The following is a 20,066-nucleotide window of genomic DNA, read 5'->3' as shown; positions in this document are numbered from 1 at the left end:
GAGTACAACCTAATTTGGAATTAATATAATAATTATTTTGTCACATTTCAAAGCTACTAATTGTATACATGACCATAACTATTTGAATGTACTCGTGGTACTGTCTTGCATGCAATGCATTATGGGTAGGGTAGATTTACCATATCTTCAAAGTTTATGATGCTCACTAGGGACCTCTAGGCACAGCTTATGCTACTGCACCTAGACAAGCAGTGCTGGTGCCTTGCTAACTAGGGACATCTAGGCACAGCTTGCTGTACTGCACCTACCACATCTCATTTATATTACACCTCCTATAAATTTCCCTTCATCAGCTCCACATAGAGTACAACCTAATCTGGAATTAATATAATATTATTTTATCACATTTCAAAGCTACTAATGGTATTTGTACTTCTAGTCATTGCTTATGAGAAGCAAGGCTGGTAGTAACTGCGTGCCTCTTACTGCCAGCCTTGCTGTTCATAAGCAAGGACTATAAGCACAAAGTGCGTGTTTAGGCACCGCTTGCAGGTTTTCAAAACAGATAAATAAAAGACAGTCATTTACAATGGCAATAGCTCAAATTCTCGAAATGCGGGACCTATTGCATTGCAAATGCTTGTTAAAAATGTCATCCAGAAAAAGTTGGCCCAGATTCCCAAGCTAACTTACTTCTCTAATGATACAAAAACCCAAATAAAAATATCTGGACATTTGTTTTTTTACAGAGGTATATCAGAGGCCAGGGATAATCCAACATTAACTGCTTATGTTGAATCACAAAACTGACCAATTCAAATTTCAACTCTGAGATCTCACTTAGAACCAAGGAAAAGTTTTAGCTCAGGAATAATTAATATCTCCCAATATTTATGTACCTTGGCAGTTAAAAGCTACATCGATCCTGGTAATGCACTGCAACTAGAGTAAAAAAAACCTTTCCTTTGGTAGGTTAATTCCAGAAATAAAAAGCGAAATAACTCTAACCATTGACAATGTTAGGTGCTCGGAAGAGCAACATACATGTGGAGTTAGTATAATAAAATAGTAGTATATTAACCTAGTAAGGTAAACTTGTTTATCCTCGGACCTTGCAGCTAAAAACAATCGTTCCCCCTTACCCAGCATCAAAAGACCCTCCTACAAGCATACTAGGACCATTGCAAGGCTATACCATGGCTCAGGCAACCTACCCTCCAGCCCTGGTGAGTGCATCCCCAAATCCATTGACACTCTTGAGTCACAGCCACATTGAGTTGTGTCGTTCCACATCAAAAAGGAGTTAAAACAGAAGATGAAATATGCATGGGAGTTCCTAACTCTGCTTACCAGTATTTTAGTAATGTCCTACTCTTGCATCAAGAGGACTTGTAAAATGGCACTTTGAGAGAGGAAATTGTATAACATCTATACCTGGCACTGTTTGGACCCTGTCCTTTCTTCTGGGAATTTTTTCAGACCATTTTTCAGAAAAATCTTATCCACTCTGTCCAGGAGCAGTAGGTCATATCATAGAGCGTGGGAACTTAATGAGGGAAGATATCTTAAATATTATGAAGCCTGTAGCTAAATGTTGTGTACAGATCGGTACAGATACATGCGGCTATTGGAACATATTCTCCCTACATGGAAGAAAACTTCAAACGTTACTATGAAACTAGGGGTATTATTAATATCTGAAGGCATCCCAAACCCACTTGGCTGCCATCTCTCCCTCTTGCCGGCCTAAAGATGAAACTCAAAACGGTGTGACATCAGTTGGCAAGTGCTATTTGAGCAGGCTTCAGGAAAGCATCAAAGAGGGTAATACACAGATCAACAACCACTGCTCTAACTACAGTCTTAGTCAGGGCATTTTCCTTCCAACTGACAGGGTTACTCTTCCTAAAGGATAGATAAGCCATATACGGAGTCACCCAGCACGAGTGACAGTGCCTTAATGAGGGTTTTAAGCAGGCAACGAATGAATGAGAAGGGAAAGACTATCCCAATAAAGGCCAATTAGGCAGTAGAATTACCCATTGTGCTTGACAAAGATCAATACATGATACGGTATCAATATGAACAAACCCACAATAAATCAGCGTTTAGGGTGGCCTTGCATTTCTTCTTCTGATGAAGAGGGTGCCTATTCCAGAAACTGACAATGCCTGTTACAATAGTAAGTCTACGATGAAAACCCTCGTCGACTGAAGGCGTTTGTAAGACAGCAAAAGGAAATGTAATTGGACCAGCATAAAGAGGAAATATCAATTGTATGTTCTATTAAGTCTGAGAAGACCTTTATATCAAAGTGCGTCTTTAGGAGAATCTAGTCTAAACAGTCACAGGGCTCAATCCATGGAGATTGCATCAATATCGCCGTTTTTTACAAGGTACCCAAAAGTCCCTGACCTAGATGATATGGTTGACTTCAAGAGACAGGCAGAAGGTGAAGAGTTTCACTTGGATGTTTTGGTGATACTCTAGGTCGAAGGGACCATAAGAGAGATTATGAAACATCAGATCTCCTTCTAGGTCATAGTTTCAAGAGGGCCAGACAGTCAAAGTAACCTTTACTGCTACAAGAAAGAAAAAATGAAAGGAGCGACAATGGCTTTGGCAAGGTTTATGTGCTGTTGAAGGCTGTATTTGAGTGCTCACTTTCCTCCATATAGGACAAGAAATTCTAACAACGTAAGTATCCAAGGAGGATTGAATATTGTCCAAACGTATTTCTGGTAGAAAATACTGGTGAAAACAGAGGAGAGTTTGTTTTAAGTGCAGTGTGAAATCAGAGCAAAAATGTGGCTCTAAAAAGTCATGGAGGCTCCTGGAGCTCGTCAAACAATGACATATCTCATTCCGTTGCTTAGGGGTATCCAGACTGCTTCAGGCTACACAACCAGCCCTGCATATTGCGCCCTTTAAAAAACAAACATGGAAACTCTTCCCTGCACTGCTATGGATTTAGCCAGCAGAGAGGTCACTCAATGATAGCAACCTAGGGAATACTTCAGCAATAAAAAATAAAAACATTTTTTGTCATCGATAGTAACTAGATAAGTTAGATTTATAGAGTGCAGTAGTATGAACTATGAATACGATTCTAAAAAAACTTTATCGACTGGTGAAAAAGGAGAAAGCTTCATACCTGCTGAACTGTTGATGTGTAAGCACCAAGCCTTCTAATCTTATTGGAAACTTCACATCACAGCTTCCTACCATATTCTGAATCTTGAAGTCCAGGAACTTTGCAGGAAACCCCAACTTTTGTACAACTCTGGCATACTTCCTTGCTGCTAGTCGGGACTGTTCTTCACTGCACAGAGACAAAGGAAAAGAAGTTGTAAAACTAACTGAAGGAAGGTCGCAAACTTCAGACACTACTTTGAAATATTAGCTGGATGAACATATTAAGAGAAATAAACAACGCAAATGGTTCACATGTTAAGTGAAAGGTGGATGGATGTCTAACTGATACATTGATAACAATGCAATTAATTACAAATTAGGAAAAGTTTCTTTTTTGAAATCGTAATTCTGCCTCTAAAACATTAAATTCATAAAGATTGAAAAGCCCTGCCTGTGTGTAAGCTCATAATGCATTCTTAAAAGTGGCAGATGCCTATTAAAAGGCACATTTGTTTAGAAAGAAAAAATAGCCAATTAAGTTTTCAAATGCAAAATTAAGAGGCAACGGTCTTTGTAACAAATGTTCAACGTCTCAATATAGAAGTAAATCAATAAAACAAGGCTAATATGTCGCAATCACTGTACTGCTCCTTTAAGCCAGCCAGACCTAGCCTTTTATTCCAAAAGGGTACCAATTAGGCAGCTGAAAGCAAGTTTGATGCTTGAAACAGATGTCCAGATCTTAAAATGACCGCCCTCCCACCACCCCATGTTTTTCTTGAGCAGAATGTAGGGTTTTAATGAATACAGCAACGTTTTCCATGCTGTTGACCAACAATTTAAAGAATATTTTCCTACTACATCTTGGAATCTTCAATGAGGTTAATAAACACTGAAAGAACAGCAAGCTCATCAGAATTGAATTAAAATGGGAAGCGAGTAAGTGAAAAAAACAACTGCCAACTAACAAAACAGTTTTCGCAGAGCAGCTTGGCCCCCTGGGGCAGCTGTGTTTGCAACTGTACTAGAATCAGCATTAGTTTAGTGGAAATTAGGACTAGTGATCTCTAAAAACAGTTTATCCGGGCATTACACAGCTTGAATGTTGCCAGCTCAATTCAGATGAGATCATGGTTTAAACAATTGTTTCTACTTCTTAGCATCTCTTCTTTACAATAACAGACTTGTTTACTAAGGATGTGAAGGCAGATTTACAAACAATATGACCGGATACGCTCTGGTTTACATGATGTTGTCATATCACATTAGGGAGAAAAGAAGGGTACTAGCTGATCTCTCTATAAAACAACCTAATTCCTATGAAATACCATGAAAGGCTATTCACAGCACTGGGTGTGAGCCTTAGTACAAAGATTAAAGGCAACCCCTTCTAAGCACAACTGTCAACTTGTATTTTGTATCTTCAAGTGCACAAATTCAACTATGATGTAAGGGAAAATAATGAAATTACACAGTGTGCATACAAGAAGGCTTCTTGATGAAAACCTCCTCACTTTTTAGCGCTAGCATTCAATCCTGCTCATGCTCGAATAATTGTTGCTGATGTTAATGACAATGAATCATTTTATTATCGAGGATAAGATTCAGGCGCAGCTTTAGAATAGTAATCAATATCTCAAGTCAATTCTTTCACACTGGGTAAGATTAAGCAATTCCAATATCATTCTTGGAATCCATTGTTTTTTTTTTTTTTTTATTACTGTTTAGGATATTTTTGCCTCTAAATTGCAGTTTCTTGATTTTAATTCATTGCTGCCTCAGGACAAAGCAAGAGAATAAATAGTCATTCAAACCAGAACAAACAATGTAAGTGCCAAAACAGTTTTCAAACATTTTGATAATCCTTTTTTTAAAAAGCCTGCCAATACCATACATATCCTTCATTTCAGGTCTTAAAATTCACCATTTCAAGGCAGTCCAAAGTACAGATCATCATGAATTGAGCATAGTCAACCCTCTTAATAGTTATGTCCCATATCTCCAGTGCAGTGCTGATTTTTTGGCTGCAATATAATCTTTGTCAGCTACCACTTCTGGATAGCTAAATCATGTCAGACTATGTCCTCCCAGCCAGTTTCCTATCCATGTACATTCTGTGTCTGTTTAAGTATTGCAATAACCATTCCCCTATTTTCTGAAGTTGTACTGCAAGGTAATGGTAAAACCAAACTGGAAGTCTAACTGTCTATGGCGCAGTCACTAGCCTCCGCTCCAACCTAGCAGATTTACCTTGCCAAGGAAAGTCTACCATTGATTTTTGGACTGCATGGATCATAGCGCTTTTTAACCCTGACTCATGTACTTAAGACACAGGGCCACACTGGGGTACCAAAAGTACCCCTGCAAAAATGGTCAAACCAACTAGTTACCTTTGTTTTCTTGAGCGCTCTAGATTGCCATCCATTCATTCTCTCTCCTGCTCTCTCACCTCCTCAGATTCTAGTCTTCCTTCTTTCCCTCTCTTTCTTTCTCTCTTGAAGTCTTTCTGTGCCTGCTGCAATGACCTCCCGGAGCTGGGAAATTGATAGAGGCACCAGGAGCCACCAAGGGCATTTGACAACTACCTCCATGGACACCAGCCCTCCAGGAAAATGCCCGGTGGAAGAAAAGGCAAGCCTGGACCTGTTGACACAAACAAGATACCCAAAAGTCCCTGACCTAGATGATATGGTTGACTTCAAGAGACAGACAGAAGGTGAAGAGTTTGAGTCCGCTCATTCCTCGTTGGAGGGCACCATTTTTTCAATTGTACTCAACACCTCAAGGATCAGGAGGTGATACTCACGAGCACCCAAAAGGATTACACAGAATAACTTTTCACTAGAAAAACTCATGAAAATAGGGTGTGCAACCATAATATAGACATTCTATGAAGAGATCGCCAACCTAACTGGAAACAGAGCCGTCACATTCGGTTTTCTTTGGAAGAAACTAATAGACTGTATTCACTAATCCAGGAACCAGAATGCATAGCCACAAGGTCATCATATGTCCAGTCCAAAATCAGGCATCTACTATTCACAGCAAAACGAGAAACAAATCAAAGATTACACGCCAGTACATTGATACGTTACCACAAAGTACAACGAATACCAACGGGTTTACGCATACCACTTGAGTCAACCTTATGTAAAAATAACGCCAGATTCACGGAACGGTGGTACGCTATTCTTAATAAGTGTTTACACGACTTAATCCTTTTACTAATAGAAGAATTATCTAAACTATTAGAAGAACTCAATACAGAGGTGTCAACAGCAAGAAATGAGCGCTGACGAATTGACGAAGACTAGAAGACATCAACATTCAGCTTGATAAATATACAAAAGAAATAAACGAGAGAAAACTACGAAAATTCAAGAGAGATACCTTGGACTACAAATTAGGAGAGGTTTACAATTGTGCTGAGGTCTACGCCGCACGGAGACAACAAATACCATTTGGTAATAGATCAACGGAGGGAGAAACATCCTCAGATGAATCACTACAAAGAGGACCACCATCAAGGAACACTATTACGCAACTTAGTAAAGAGAGTAGAGCAACTACTTCCAATACAGGAAATACAGAACAGGTATCTTTTTTAGGATTAGGCCAAAGACCACTCGCAGAACCCGTAGGTCAAACGCCAAAAGAAAAAGATACACCAATAGCGAAATCCACCAGGAGCCAAACAGCCTTGCAATAAACATCTTAAAAAAGGAACGGACACCGTTTCAAACACACACGTTGCAAAGGGGTATGTCATTTGTCCCCACTTACAAAACGAACGAATTGGAAACCCAAGTGAGTTGGTTTAAGTTTGTGAGGAACCTTCGGTTGAAGCATTTCTTCAGGAACATTGTTGAACCTAAAACCAACCAGGAGACTTGATCTAACACCAAAAAGTAAATTCATGGCACCTCTAAGTCACAAGGTATTAGACGCATTGGATACAGTAGTTGGCAAAGAACTACAAGAAGTCCAACTTATCTATATGGGAATGGAACACGATCAAAAAATTGGCTTCTGAAGAAGAAATAATGTTCTGCCAAGCGGCTAAGGTGGCACAATAGTTATCCTTGATGCAGATTTTTGCTTCAAAATGTGGAGGAACATGTGACAGACCAAAACACATACATGAAACTCATTTCGAATCCCACAAAGGAATTCAGTAAAGTATTGGCTACTATCATCGATACAGCACTTGTAAAAGGAACCATTAATGAGTAAGATAAAAAGAACTCTCATTAAGGAAAAGCAGAAAACACCGTACCTGTACATGATTCCCAAAATTCATAAATGTTTAAAAAAACCTCCATTCAGACCAATTGTTAGCACCAGAAATTCTATACATGAACCTATAGGAAAATACATTGATAAACACCTTCAACCTATAATTCAGAGCATGTCCACATATCTACGTGATACCGCTTACTTTCTCATTAAAATCAACAACATCAAGATTGAAGAACATGACCGACCTATTCTATGTACCATAGATGTCAAGTCTTTATACACTTCTATTCCCCACAACATGGGGCTTCAAGCCCTAGAATCATTCCTAATCGACCGTAACAAAGAAGATCTCAAAATATTTCTGCTAGAATTGATACATTTTACACTTTATCACAGTTACTTCAGGAACTTCGATGGGGAATTGCGCAGCTCCGCGTATGCAAATCTTTTTATGCACCGGTTTGAGCTTGACCACATTTTATCAAAGAAGACCTGGCAAGACAATTTGATTACCTACCATAGGTACATAGATATCTTTTTAATCTGAAAAGGGTCTCAACCTGATTTACTACAAGCCATTTCTGAAATTAACAAAATAGATGAAAGAATCCAATTCACACACAACTTTAGTATGGAAAGGATCGCGTTCCTTGATGTTGACATTCAGCTACAAAATAACATCAGGGCCACTTCTGTATTCACCAAATCCACGGATCTAAATAATTTTCTACATTTCTTCAGTTTTCATCAAAAGTCCCTAAAAAGACACTTACCCTATTCACAATTGCTCAGGATTAAACGAATTTCATCTTCAGAAGTAGTATATATTAGCAACAGCAAAACGATTTTACAAAAATTCAAGGAAAGATCATAACCTGTACCAATTTTACAGGAAGCGGTTGAGAGAGTGAAATTGAAGGATAGAGTGGAATTGTTAACAACCAAAGTGATCCACGTCACAAAAGAGGAAAGAATGGCGTTTGTGTTAAAATACTTTACAGAAAGTATGAAGATCAAACAAACCAGGGGTGGGGGAATTGCATCGCCCGACGCCCGAACCATGTTGTTTTTATTGAAGGGCAAGAAGATTTAATGTCTACTTTGTCCGACGGTCAGGTAGATATTAAATCACGTAAATAAAATAGGCTGTGGGCACTCTGGAGCTCACAGCCAATCATAAAAGCTTGCCGAGAACCTTTGGAGGCTCTAATTGGCTAGCAGCCGATGAGTTCACTGGGCTCTAGCCAGTGAGTGGCTGAGGAGTGAAATGTCACTCAGTCTCAGCAAGCAGCTGAACTTCGGGACCGTCGCGAGCGAGGCAATTCTACATTTCAGGTAAAGTAAAAGCACTGCCATTGCGCCCGCCATGGCACTGCTAGAGTGTTATTTTGCCCAGCTTGCATATAGATTGCACTGAAATATTGGAAGAGAACTTGTCTGCCTGCTGACGGACCGTTTCTAATGCGCTGTCATTGTGGCTGCAGAAAGCACGGGCTCTTATCACTGCAGTGCAGAGTGGATTAAAACTCGCGTTTTCATACCATACGTGTGACAGATTGGGCAATTTCTCTCAAAAAGGAGCGCTATCTTTCCCATTTGTGTGAGAAAATGCTTAATTGGCCAGTGCCTATTTTTCAGGCTTAATTTAGGCCGTTTTGCGCTTCTTTTTTTTCTAGCTGCAGAGTCGTCGCTGCAGTCTATCTGTCATAATTGTAAAAGGACACTTAACAGCGGTCGGGCTGCCATTCCAAGTGAATCTGGAGCTGCCCGCGGTGAGTCTTGTAATTTTGTGCGATTGTAACTGGAAGCGGTTTATTCTTGGGCAGATTTCTCTGTTAACATTCGGGAGACTGGGTCACAACTCATCTGTTTCTGTGATGTTTTAACACACAGCGTTTTAGCTAATTTCAATCTAGAATCTGTTTGAGCATGCGGTTTTCTTAACTTGTGGTTACAGCATTTTACAAATAGTATGCCACCACACTACGGGGGCACTCAACCCGATTATCATCACAAGGGACTTATTTGCCCGTCTATCACACACACATTTTTGTTTGTTTGGGATTGTTTCATGTTAGTAATCTAACACGGCGACCGCTAATGTTTTATAACTTCCATCCGCGGGGATGGAGCCTCCCATGATGTTAGCTCTCTATAATACTGTATTCTACGCACGGTTAATGTTAGTAATCAGATACGGCAACCGTCACCGTTTTATAACTTCCATCCGTGCTGACGGAGCCTCCTATGATTCTTTCCCAATACTGTATTTGGCTGCGGGTTTATTATAATATAACATGGTCCGAGACTTGGTCGTGTCTCTTTGTTTCTAATCCAGTACGTTCTCATACCCTGAGTTTTTCTTAACTTCGAGGACCTTCATGAGGCCCTTGGTACATTATATTACTCACACGAGGAGCACATAATCATTTCAGCTACAGTGCTCTCTGCCCTGAGGTGCAGGGCTTTTGACCTCTGTTTTTAAATGTCTCTTGAGTTGTGTTTTTTTGATTGACACTGCGACCTGTGCTGCTCAGAAGCATCCCTTGTTTTTTCTCATATTCTGCAGGTTACTAAGCAACCGTGTTTGGCTGATTGAGGTGAATTTGTGGCACCTTCATATTTTATTCATTTCCCAAGTGAGTTGGAATACGTATTGTTCGTTTTAGCTTTAGCGTGGTTAGTCACTCCATTGTTTGGCCTGACGTCTCCCCATCTGATCTTTTATTAGGAGTCTACGGGCCCCAACCTTCAAAGGACAGCCAGATTCTAAATGCTGTCACAATATGATAATTACCCCGACTACCTTTTAATTTGGTTTTGCTTCGTTTTTTGACGTCACCTAACCCCAAGCCTATTTCCTTTTAGGTGCTACTCCCCTTTCTTCACTATCTCCGAGTCCTGATGAAGACCCCCCAATAAGGATGAAGCTATCTTTATGACAACAGGGGTTGAAAAGTTGACACACCTTTTGTTTTCATCAAACATGGGCAACAGAGACATGTTTAAATGTGCCTAGAATGTTATGTTTATAATTATATGTTTCTTGTTGCCAAAGAAAAAGGCGGATTGGTTCAAAAAGATTTGGATGTTTCTAGAACCACATTACCTTTCCATACCCGCACATAAATCACTCAACTCTCCCTGAGCACTCACTCCCCCCTCACCTCTTCTTCTGAGCACCAATGCACATCAATGAGGATAATTATCCTATTATTATGTTTTGTTTCATTCTATATCTATGATGAAAATTGTATCACAATCATTTACTTGTTTTTTGCAGTGACTTCTGAACTATTTAATGCATTTGATTTATGTTCGATCTTTTATGAAATTCGAAAAATATTTGTCCACTGTGACCGTTTTTCTGTACCTATGTGATACGGAAGGGCGCTGCCTAACAGAGTAAGGAGCAACTGTAACAGTGAGCCACACATCGTTTTAATTAACTTTGCAACTTCAGATGCGCCATGCTCCAAGCGTGGCAGAGAATGCCTAAGGCGGGTCACAGGTAGGCACCTGATATACCTCTAGCAGAAATCTTGGTTTTCATTCTGAAGACTACAATGATCGCCTTAATATTGTATCGGCGTCTGCCAGAATAATCTCACTCTGCAGCATAACACATTATTTGATACGATTTCTCGTGAACTCCGCCAATAGTGCCACAGTTAGAAATAAATGAACGTGTCCTTGTAGTAATGTAACTGGCGCTCATCTAAAGTGCTCCAATACGTTCAGGTCGAGTTTGCGCTATTAAACTGCAAAAAAAAAGTCAGATTCTCTTATTAGGAATGCACTCTGTCTCAAGGTCATATGCAAGCGTAGTCGAGTCTTAAAATAACTCGGGCTAGAATAAATTAAAAACAAGTGAAATCGGGAGGTGGTGAGGAAGATATGAAGGGTACTACCATTATAGAAGAAGAGAAAATGCTGATTTCACTTGCCAGCAGTACAACTCTGGTGGTGTGTTCATTTGGTAAGTGCTAGTTTATACAAATAGATGTGCAGAACTCTGCCAATGAACACAACTAGATCACTCTGACTGTGCTTATGTGAAACAGGGGGGCCGGGCCTCTCTGAATAGTTCTGCAATGCACTTCAGTTCTTCCTCAAATAACTCTGCAAATGCACGTTCACATTATATTATTTAATCATAGTCCAGGATTCTTTTGGTCATTGTACCTCTACAGTCTTACTTGAAGCAGGTGGATATATGTTTGTGATGGCTGTTCGTTATTTGGGATATGTCTGCATGCTCTGGGATAGTCCAGTATTCTGGATAGGTAGTGGCTTGTTGCGACGCATGTTTATTATTAGAGATCATGATTTTTTTTTTTAAGCAGCAAGTTAAGTAAGTACTGGTTGCAATTAGTTGTGACATTGTGCAACATCCTTCTTGAGTGCAGAGTTTATTTACAGTAGTTATCTGCTATTTGTGATGTTGCAGAATTCTTGACGGTCCGGAACTATTTAGATACTCTTTGTGAAAGAGAACCTGGCTTGATAAATAAAAAAAAAATGGCTCCCATGCTTAAATTGTGTGATCTTAGGCAAATATTTAATTTCACCAAAACTAAACTTTTTCTTCATAATTAAGGCTCCCAGTTTTTCGTTTTTACTGATTTTTACACATAAATACAGACAGAAAACCATTTATTATCTTATCTGTATTTATTTTAAAATGTGGATAAAAACGGAAATTGGGTGCTTTTTGAGTGATTATAAACACACTTTTCATGATTGCCAGGCCAATAACTGTGTGGATTGGATAGCTAAGGGGGTTACAAAAAGGAATTTTAGTAAAGAGGCTTAAACAGCAGTAGATATGCACAAGGCTGATACTAAAATGTGCATATTTTCACCTAAGTGGATTGATTTATCTTCTGCATGTGGTCCTATCACTGAAACCTGGGAGGCATTCAAGCGTGACTGCATAATGATTTACTGATTTTAATAAAACAAAAATGTATTAATGTTTCTCTGTCAGCCGGAGCCCTTATGTTTGATGTGGGACAGGAGTAGGAGGGACAAGTGGATTTTACCGGACATGTAGATCTCAGTGGCATTTTGTCCCTTGGACAAGTAGATTATTTGGAAAATTCCACACCCCTGCAAACAATTGCAAAATATTGGCCTTTGGTACAAGCTGAACCTGATTTTAAAGGCATATTTGAACAACCTCCAATTTTTGCATAGCAAAGCACCCAACATTTAAAACAACTTCTCAACAAGAAAACCAGTAGAAAAGATCAAAATTTCAGAGGTACTGTTCCATGTCATAATTGTGGGAGCTGTAATATCATCATTAAGGGCACTACCATCATGTACCCTACTCAGGGTACCCCTATTAAACAGAGTAACAGCTACGTGTGACACTACCAATGTAGTGTACCTAATAAAGTGCCCATGTGGACTGCCATACATTGGGAAAACGGAACGAAAAATAAAAACTCACCTCATGGAACACAAAAGCAACATCCTAACAAAAAATCGAAAATCTACTGTGGCAACACATTTTTCGGAAATGAATCACAATATTAGTCAACTGAGATATATGGTACTTGAACAGGTACACATCGAAGAAGGAAGGGACAACAGAATTTCTTTTACAACGCGAACTGTACTGGATTACCAAACTGAGCTCAATACACTTCAAAGGGTTAAATGATCATCTAGAATATAGCTGCTTTCTGTAAATATTTGTGGCTGTTTTGCATTAGTAATATGTGTACTTTTGATTAGAGTGCTTTGTTGAGCACATACTGTTCGATTACACTGAATGTATCACACTGCACTAATGTTTCCTTCAGGGATGATATTGATGCATTTTTTACACTTTTTAATGAGGGGCATTACACGCGTGTACACACAATCACCCCGGGTCCATTTTCAGGCTCACATTTAGGTTCAAACACAATTTAACTCCGTACCCGTTTTCACGCCTTCACAATCATGTACCCTTTTAGAATATCAACGCAAGTTAACATGGATACCATTTTTTTACCGCTACGTGCTTTATTGAGACAACGATTATTGTAAACATACAAGAAGGTTTTGAATTGCTTATGATTAATTTTATAAGCTGCTATGATTGCGAAGTACTGTTGACACCCGGATTTGATTTGCAGTTGGAATTGTTTTGGTCATTTTATCAGTAGTATCACAGCGGTTTAATTTCCCTTGGATCGCCGTTATAGTCTTTCTCCATGACTATTGTTACTTCTGGTTTTGCCGCGGCATTTAATTTCGGGAGGAAGAGTCTAGCTTCAGAGGTTTATCGAGAAGAGGAATAGCAAATCGGCATTACGACAGGTGTTTTATATAGTGTTGTGATTGAATGGGTGTGACAGTGTTTGATGGTTTCACGGTTGGCACTTTGGTATACTGACACGGAATACTAACGCGTGTTCGGAACTTTGGTTGTATACAGATTGACATCTGTGTTTTTATGTACTCGCTAATCGGACTTTATACTTTTGCACACCGCATTTTCCGATACTATACTTGAAGAGGTTTCTTCACATGTACACGCAATTTAATAATGCAGGGTTTACTTACACAGATGTTCATTGGGTATGTCTGGTTTATTATATCGCATGAGACATGAGGTTCTCTTCACTTCGCTGTTATCACGTCCCTTCTTTTTGGTTTTACACACCGCATGCACCATATTGATGTTTTTTAACATAGTTATGTACTCATGAGCTCCTGGATTAGTAAATCATAATGTATATATATTTCTCGTAGGACCTATCCCCCTGACGAAGGCGCCGATGCCCGAAATGCATTGGGGTACCTGTGTAATGAGATAACTTACCTCACAATTGATATGCATATGAGAGGAATCATATGAATCAAATTTTTGAAAAGAGAAGCATAAAATAAAGATGTAAAAACTAAATAAAAGAAGTTAGAAGAACCGAATAACATTGATTATTTTTTTAAGTGGATGAAAATTCGAAAAGCGGCAACGTCGTCGCCAGGAGTGCTTATTGAGTCCGCTCATTCCTCGTTGGAGGGCGCCATTTTTCAAGTGACAGAGGCACCAAGAGCCACCATGGGCATTTGGCAACTAACTCCATGGGCATCAGCCCTCCGGGAAAATGCCCGGTGGAAGAAAAGGCAAGCCTGGACCTAATGAGACACAAACATGAGCCCAAATAGAATAGTTTTTAAGACTACTATCCTGCCCATGAGACCTATAAGGTGTTTCTACCTGTATCACTTTTAGTCGCTGTAGGAAAGTAGGATCTGCTCCTTATGGTTACCCCACTTTTTGCTTCATGTGATACTGTTTTTGACAAGTCTGACTATGATCCTGCTAATCAAGACCCCAGTCTAGTTGCTTTCTCCCTAAATTGGTTATGACATGTACTTAGGTACACTCCAGATTGGATACTGAGGTACCCTTGTCAGTAGCTAGCATATGGTACCCATGTACTCAGGCCTCCCATGGGCTGAAGCATGTATTATGCCACCCATAAGAGACCAGGCAAAATGAAACGACAGGCCTGCCATTGCAGCCTGTGTTAGTTGGTGCATGCACCACTTACTTAAGATATAGGTTTAATTTATCTAAGGGTCTCTACACTTAAAACCTTTAAGTAACCCACGTAGCAGGCCTTGACAATCCTGAAGGGAGGGTGATTGGATCTAAGTGAGAGGGTGCCACTGCATGGGCAGGACACCCCTGCAGTCTACGGAGTCGATTCTCCCGGGTTGTTAGTGTTGCAGCCATTTACGACAGAGTGGCATTAAGCGACCGCGTGATGGGCAAATTCTAAAATGGCCGAGAGTAACCCTATTGTGTTTGTTATCAAACATGTGGAATCATACCCCCACACAGGTAACCGATGTGGGAGGTATGATTCCACCCCTGAGAACCGAGTTTCGTGAGGTCCAAGATGTTCCTGGTACCAGCCTTCTAGTACTGGGCAGCCCAAAAGGGTTGCTGCTGACCAGAGACACATTTCTGCTCTCCAGCTGCTGAGCCAAGCTCGAGCAGGGCAAGGCAGAACAATAGGCATCCTGTCACAAGGAGGTGTGACCACCTCCCAGACTGGATTTAGTGTATTAGGCCTGGGTGGGTGTGCTTGCCAGCGACCGAAAGTCTGCATGAGGAGCACATTTGGTGTTCCTGTGCATAGTCCAGTTCAAACCAGTCCTGCAAGCCATTGGCTCCTGCTCTGGTGCAAAACTGGACAAAGGACATGGGAATAACCTCTCCACTGTGTAAAACCTCCCCTGGGAGGCTCACCTGAATCTGTCCAACCCTCTCCCGTGGGTACCTAAGGGCTTACCTGGCTGCAGGACTCTAGATTCGACGTGGACAAGATTCTGATCAAGAAACCACTGAACTTCGACCGTCTGGACACTCTGGACTTCGCTGGACTTAATTTGGGCCAGACTTCATCTCTTTCTCAGTCCGAAGCATCGTCTGTGCCCATGCACTATACAGGCTCCATGCAGGACCTGTGGAGCATCAAGGACAATTGAAGATACCTCCCTCGGAGTGAGGGAGTCACTCCCCTGTAACCGCAGGAACTACATCTCATTTCATTCATTTGATAACTTTATTTCGGTCAAAAGACCATAAAAGCATACAAACATACATCCTCAATTACCTATACACAATAAGACAATAAATAGCATTTCAAAGTTAAAAAACTATATTTTTTTTTAAAAAGAGATTAAACTTGAAGCCATCAATATGAAAATAATTAGGTTAAGAACGTGTGTCTCCTTCGCCACATGCTGTAGAGATAGCGGGATACAGCAAAGACAATTTTTGGATCGGTATCATAAACTAGAATCCTGTAGGCCTGCTTGTAGTGACGAAAACCCAAATTCCTACAGATAGGGATCAGCCAACTTTTCCTAATTAAATAGTAAGCGGGGCAGAAAAACAGCGCATGTGAAACAGACTCTGATTTATAGTTACAAGCAGGACAACTTTCCAAATTTTGTGCCTGCCACTTAAAAGTGAAAGACCTAACTGGTAAAGTACCATACCTTAGCTGAATGTACAGTTTGCGGGCAAGTGGAGGTTCTATTTGGTCCATGAATTCCTCAAGTTTGGAGGCTTGTTTAACCATAAGGAATTCCGAGGTCAGCCTACCCATAGTTGAAGAACTCTGGTACAAAGAAGAGTTTTCCAGGGACACCAAAGAAAGGATTTCCTTCCTTGATGTCGCAGGGCAGGTTTCCTCCGGGTTTGCCCACATTTCCAAAAGTCCTAACGAAGTACAAGCTTTATTGATATGCAGAAGCCAAGGGATCTTTTTTGACTTAAGTGCAGGCCAGATCTCAGCAAACTCTAATTTAAATGAGGTCAGTTCGGGCACAGACCAAAGCCTTTTCCAGTATAAAATGGGTCTCGCATTAATAATCTCCTCTATGGGGACCAACCCAAGATCTAGCCTAAGGGGGACCAACGGTGTGCTGGAAGGAAGCCCTAAAAGAGATCTTATAAAGGATTGTTCAGCCCTTGAAAGCGACACTGACTGCTTATGTCCCCAGAGTTTGGCCCCGTATATTGCGGGCACTCTAGCCTGTCTACAGTAAATTTCAAGGGCGGGAGAGACTGGCTTAAAACTCGATCTTTTAAAAACTTTATTCAGGCCCCCTGTCAATTGAGCAAGCTTGAGTGTTGACTTTGCAATTTGGGAGTTCCAAGAGAAATTCTCTGTTAAGGTCACACCCAAATATACAAAGGTTTTGACTCTCTCGAGGGGAATACCAAATAAAACTGGATTAGGACGCAGGAACTACATCTAAACTGACCGGTCTGCTGCTCCTGAGCTCCTACGGACTCAGAAGGTTCCAGCAACACAGGCGGTGGGTTTCCAACTCCCTCGAGGAACGAGCTGCCCTCTCACCAAGTTTGAGGTCAGAATTCCTCGTGGGGGCTGCAATACGCGTACCCCTGTGCACAGCGTACTTTTGCAAGTGCATGTGCTTGTTGGCGTTTCCAAAACAAGTGCACTGGGCTCCGAGTAACCCCAACCTCTGGCACCATTTCAACCAAAGAACTTCAGCCTCCTCGCACCAAGTGCTGCGTGGGCTGTTGCTTTGCAAAACTGCTCAAAGTCCCCTCGCGACTCATGTGCCTCCGGCCTGTGGTTCCTCTTGAGGGTCAACTCTGCTTTTCTTGGGCTCCCCTGGTTGCTCCAGGCCTGCCCCGACTCCCTTGTGTTTTGTGAGTCTCCTGGACCTTGCTGATCCGAACCGTAACCTTCCTTGACCTTCTGCGTGGGTTGTCGCTTCCAAGGCTTGTTAGTGCTCCTGCCAGACACCGACCCCTCACCACTCGACATCCTTCGTGGGACAGCTCATATCCGGCTCCTGGTTGTCCCAGACGTCTCCTGGTCCCTGTGGCTGAAGAGTCAAGAACCCCCGCAACACACCCAACATCGGTGGGCATTCGTCTACCGAGCCCCTGCTCACTTCTGAGTAACCCAGACTCTGTACCCTCTGCTTTCAGGTACTCTTCATCAAGAATCTACCTTCGGATTCCAGCGGACACTTTTCTTCTTCCCAGCAGTGGCTCTTCAAAGTCCTCCATAGAGATACACAGTGGTTTCCGACATCACTTCAGACCTATGCACCCGGTTTCTGGGAAAGGTAACTCTCGTACTATGGTATTCATGGGTGGGGTGGCTCTCCAACCTCCTAAGTTCCACGGGGTTTCTTCGAGGTCCACTTAGAAGGGTCCTTAAACGTTAAAACCTCAACCGCGACTTCCCCATAGAATTGTACTGAGCACGCGGTCATGTTCCCACACTGCACCTGTCCTCCCTGGGGTCCCTACTTACTCAACTTGGGTGGTTCCTTGGGGTCCCAGAGATTCTATGTACTCTAGTCACTGTCTCGACTCCAGCCGTGGTTCTTATACCACTATTTTAGTATATGGTTTGGTCTCCCCCTGTAGCCCACTGTGTATTTGTGCTATATTCTATTGTTTCTTTGCTACAGTATTGTGTGCTTTGTGATTATCTGCGTGTAGCAAATACTTTATTGTACTAGAGTGTTATATTAATAAATACATATTTTTATAACTACTGTTAGACTAAGCCTGAAGGCTGCTCTCCACAGCTACCACTTGGATAGCTTTCTAAGGTTACCTTTGACCTCTTAAATCACAATAAGCGATGTTTGGACCCAATTTAATTAGTGGACAGCATATACCAGGCTAACTTCTCACAGTCGGCTTTGTTAAAAGTTAGTTTTAGCCTTGTGCCACTCACAAACTCTTGTTCTTATTAAGATTCCTGTATTTTTTTTATGCACTATATTATTATTTATTGCCCTCCTCTTTATGCCTATTGGCAGGAGCACAAATTTGTCAGACTTCATTTTGTAGCCAGATTATTCATCAAAGCTCCGAAGCAGGGCCAACAGAGGCAGAATAGATCAGGGCAGTTATGTCAATTATATTAACTCCTCATCAGCCAAGAGCAATATCCTTTGCTCATAGCCACCAAAGGCTATACCAGATCGCTCTACAGCTTGTGTTAGTGTCATGCCTACAGGTCCTTTAACAAGAATAAGAAAAGGAGGGGCTGTAGAAGGAAGCATTGGACACCCTTGCCTGGTCCCTCTATAAATGCTGAAGATGTCTGAGAACACTCCATTCATTTTGACATCTTGGTCTCATGAGTCAGGCCATGGCCATTACTTTTTCTAGGGAAGTTCTCTGCACCCAGCGCCAGTAGTGCAATCTATATAGTTTTCTTGTTTGACAAGGTTAGCCTTACCCCCGACATGATCAAATATGCGCCTATGTCTGGTAGGATTTACAACTGTCACAAGGCAGGACAGACTTTCATATATATTCTACTAACTACATTCAAGAGCGCAATCGATCGGTGCCATTACTGTGGGTCCGAAACTGTTTGGGGCATTTCAATGATGTCTGCCTGTGACTGAGTCTGTGCCAGTCATTATCTGCTATTGATTGGAATAGTTTTTCAAGTATGGGGTTACGAAGGAGGCAAATAGTTTATAAAATTCACATGGTATCTAACCTGTGGCTGGTGCCTTAAATGATTTCAAGCTATGTATGGTAGCGAGAACTTCATCTTTGGAGAATGGGGCTAGCATTGCTGCTCATTTTCCTTTCGTTAAGCATGTGGTCTTTCATTAAAAAATAAAGCTAAAAAAAAGTTCTGCTTTATCTCTAAACCTCTGTGTAGCAACATTCGCTATTAGTTAATTCACTCTGTTTGTTTCTTTTTCACTTCAATCTATTAGCAAGCAGAGAGTGAGCCTAGAGTTTCTAAGAACCTTTGGTGTAGTGCCAACAATGCATTCTCTGATCTGCTGACTGGCAGCATGCATAAATGTCCCCTTATTGCTTACTCTCAAGTCCACCCTACATTCAGACTGCTTGTGTTGCTTCTCCGCTTCCCTCAGCGCATCCCTCAATTCCTTCTTCAGGATTTCCTCAACTAGTTTCATGTTCTTTTAAGAACCTTGTGCTAGCTCTGGCAGCTTCCCCTCACTACTGCCTTTAACACTTCCCAAAATGTCACCCATGTCACATTGTACATACCACGTGCCACGTAGCCACGTGGGGGGGGCGGAAGGGGGGGGGGCGGGGGGTTAGTCCTTCAGCAGGTATCTTTCAAGTCTCCATTTCCAATCTGACCTGTAGGGACTATACTTAGTAGGGGGTTCAAGTTGCCAGAGCGTGATTAAATACGGTAACAGACCCTATAGTCCTGTCT

General features: G+C 41.2%; 1 protein-coding gene across 4 annotated transcripts in view; it reads right to left on the bottom strand.

Moving 5' to 3' along the window:
* Positions 1 to 20,066, bottom strand: part of TBP (TATA-box binding protein) — a 336,509-nt gene that overhangs the window by 49,588 nt on the left and 266,855 nt on the right. For all 4 annotated transcript variants that reach the window (XM_085612033.1, XM_085612031.1, XM_085612032.1 and 1 more), the window contains one exon: positions 3,116 to 3,283. In XM_085612033.1, coding sequence (XP_085468159.1) covers positions 3,116 to 3,283 — 168 coding nt within the window. The remainder of the gene's footprint in view (positions 1 to 3,115; positions 3,284 to 20,066) is intronic.

Source organism: Triturus cristatus, chromosome 6 (genome assembly GCF_964204655.1).
Source record: "Triturus cristatus chromosome 6, aTriCri1.1, whole genome shotgun sequence".
NCBI classification, from domain to species: Eukaryota; Metazoa; Chordata; class Amphibia; order Caudata; family Salamandridae; genus Triturus; species Triturus cristatus.
This window is presented reverse-complemented; position numbering and strand designations above follow the sequence as displayed.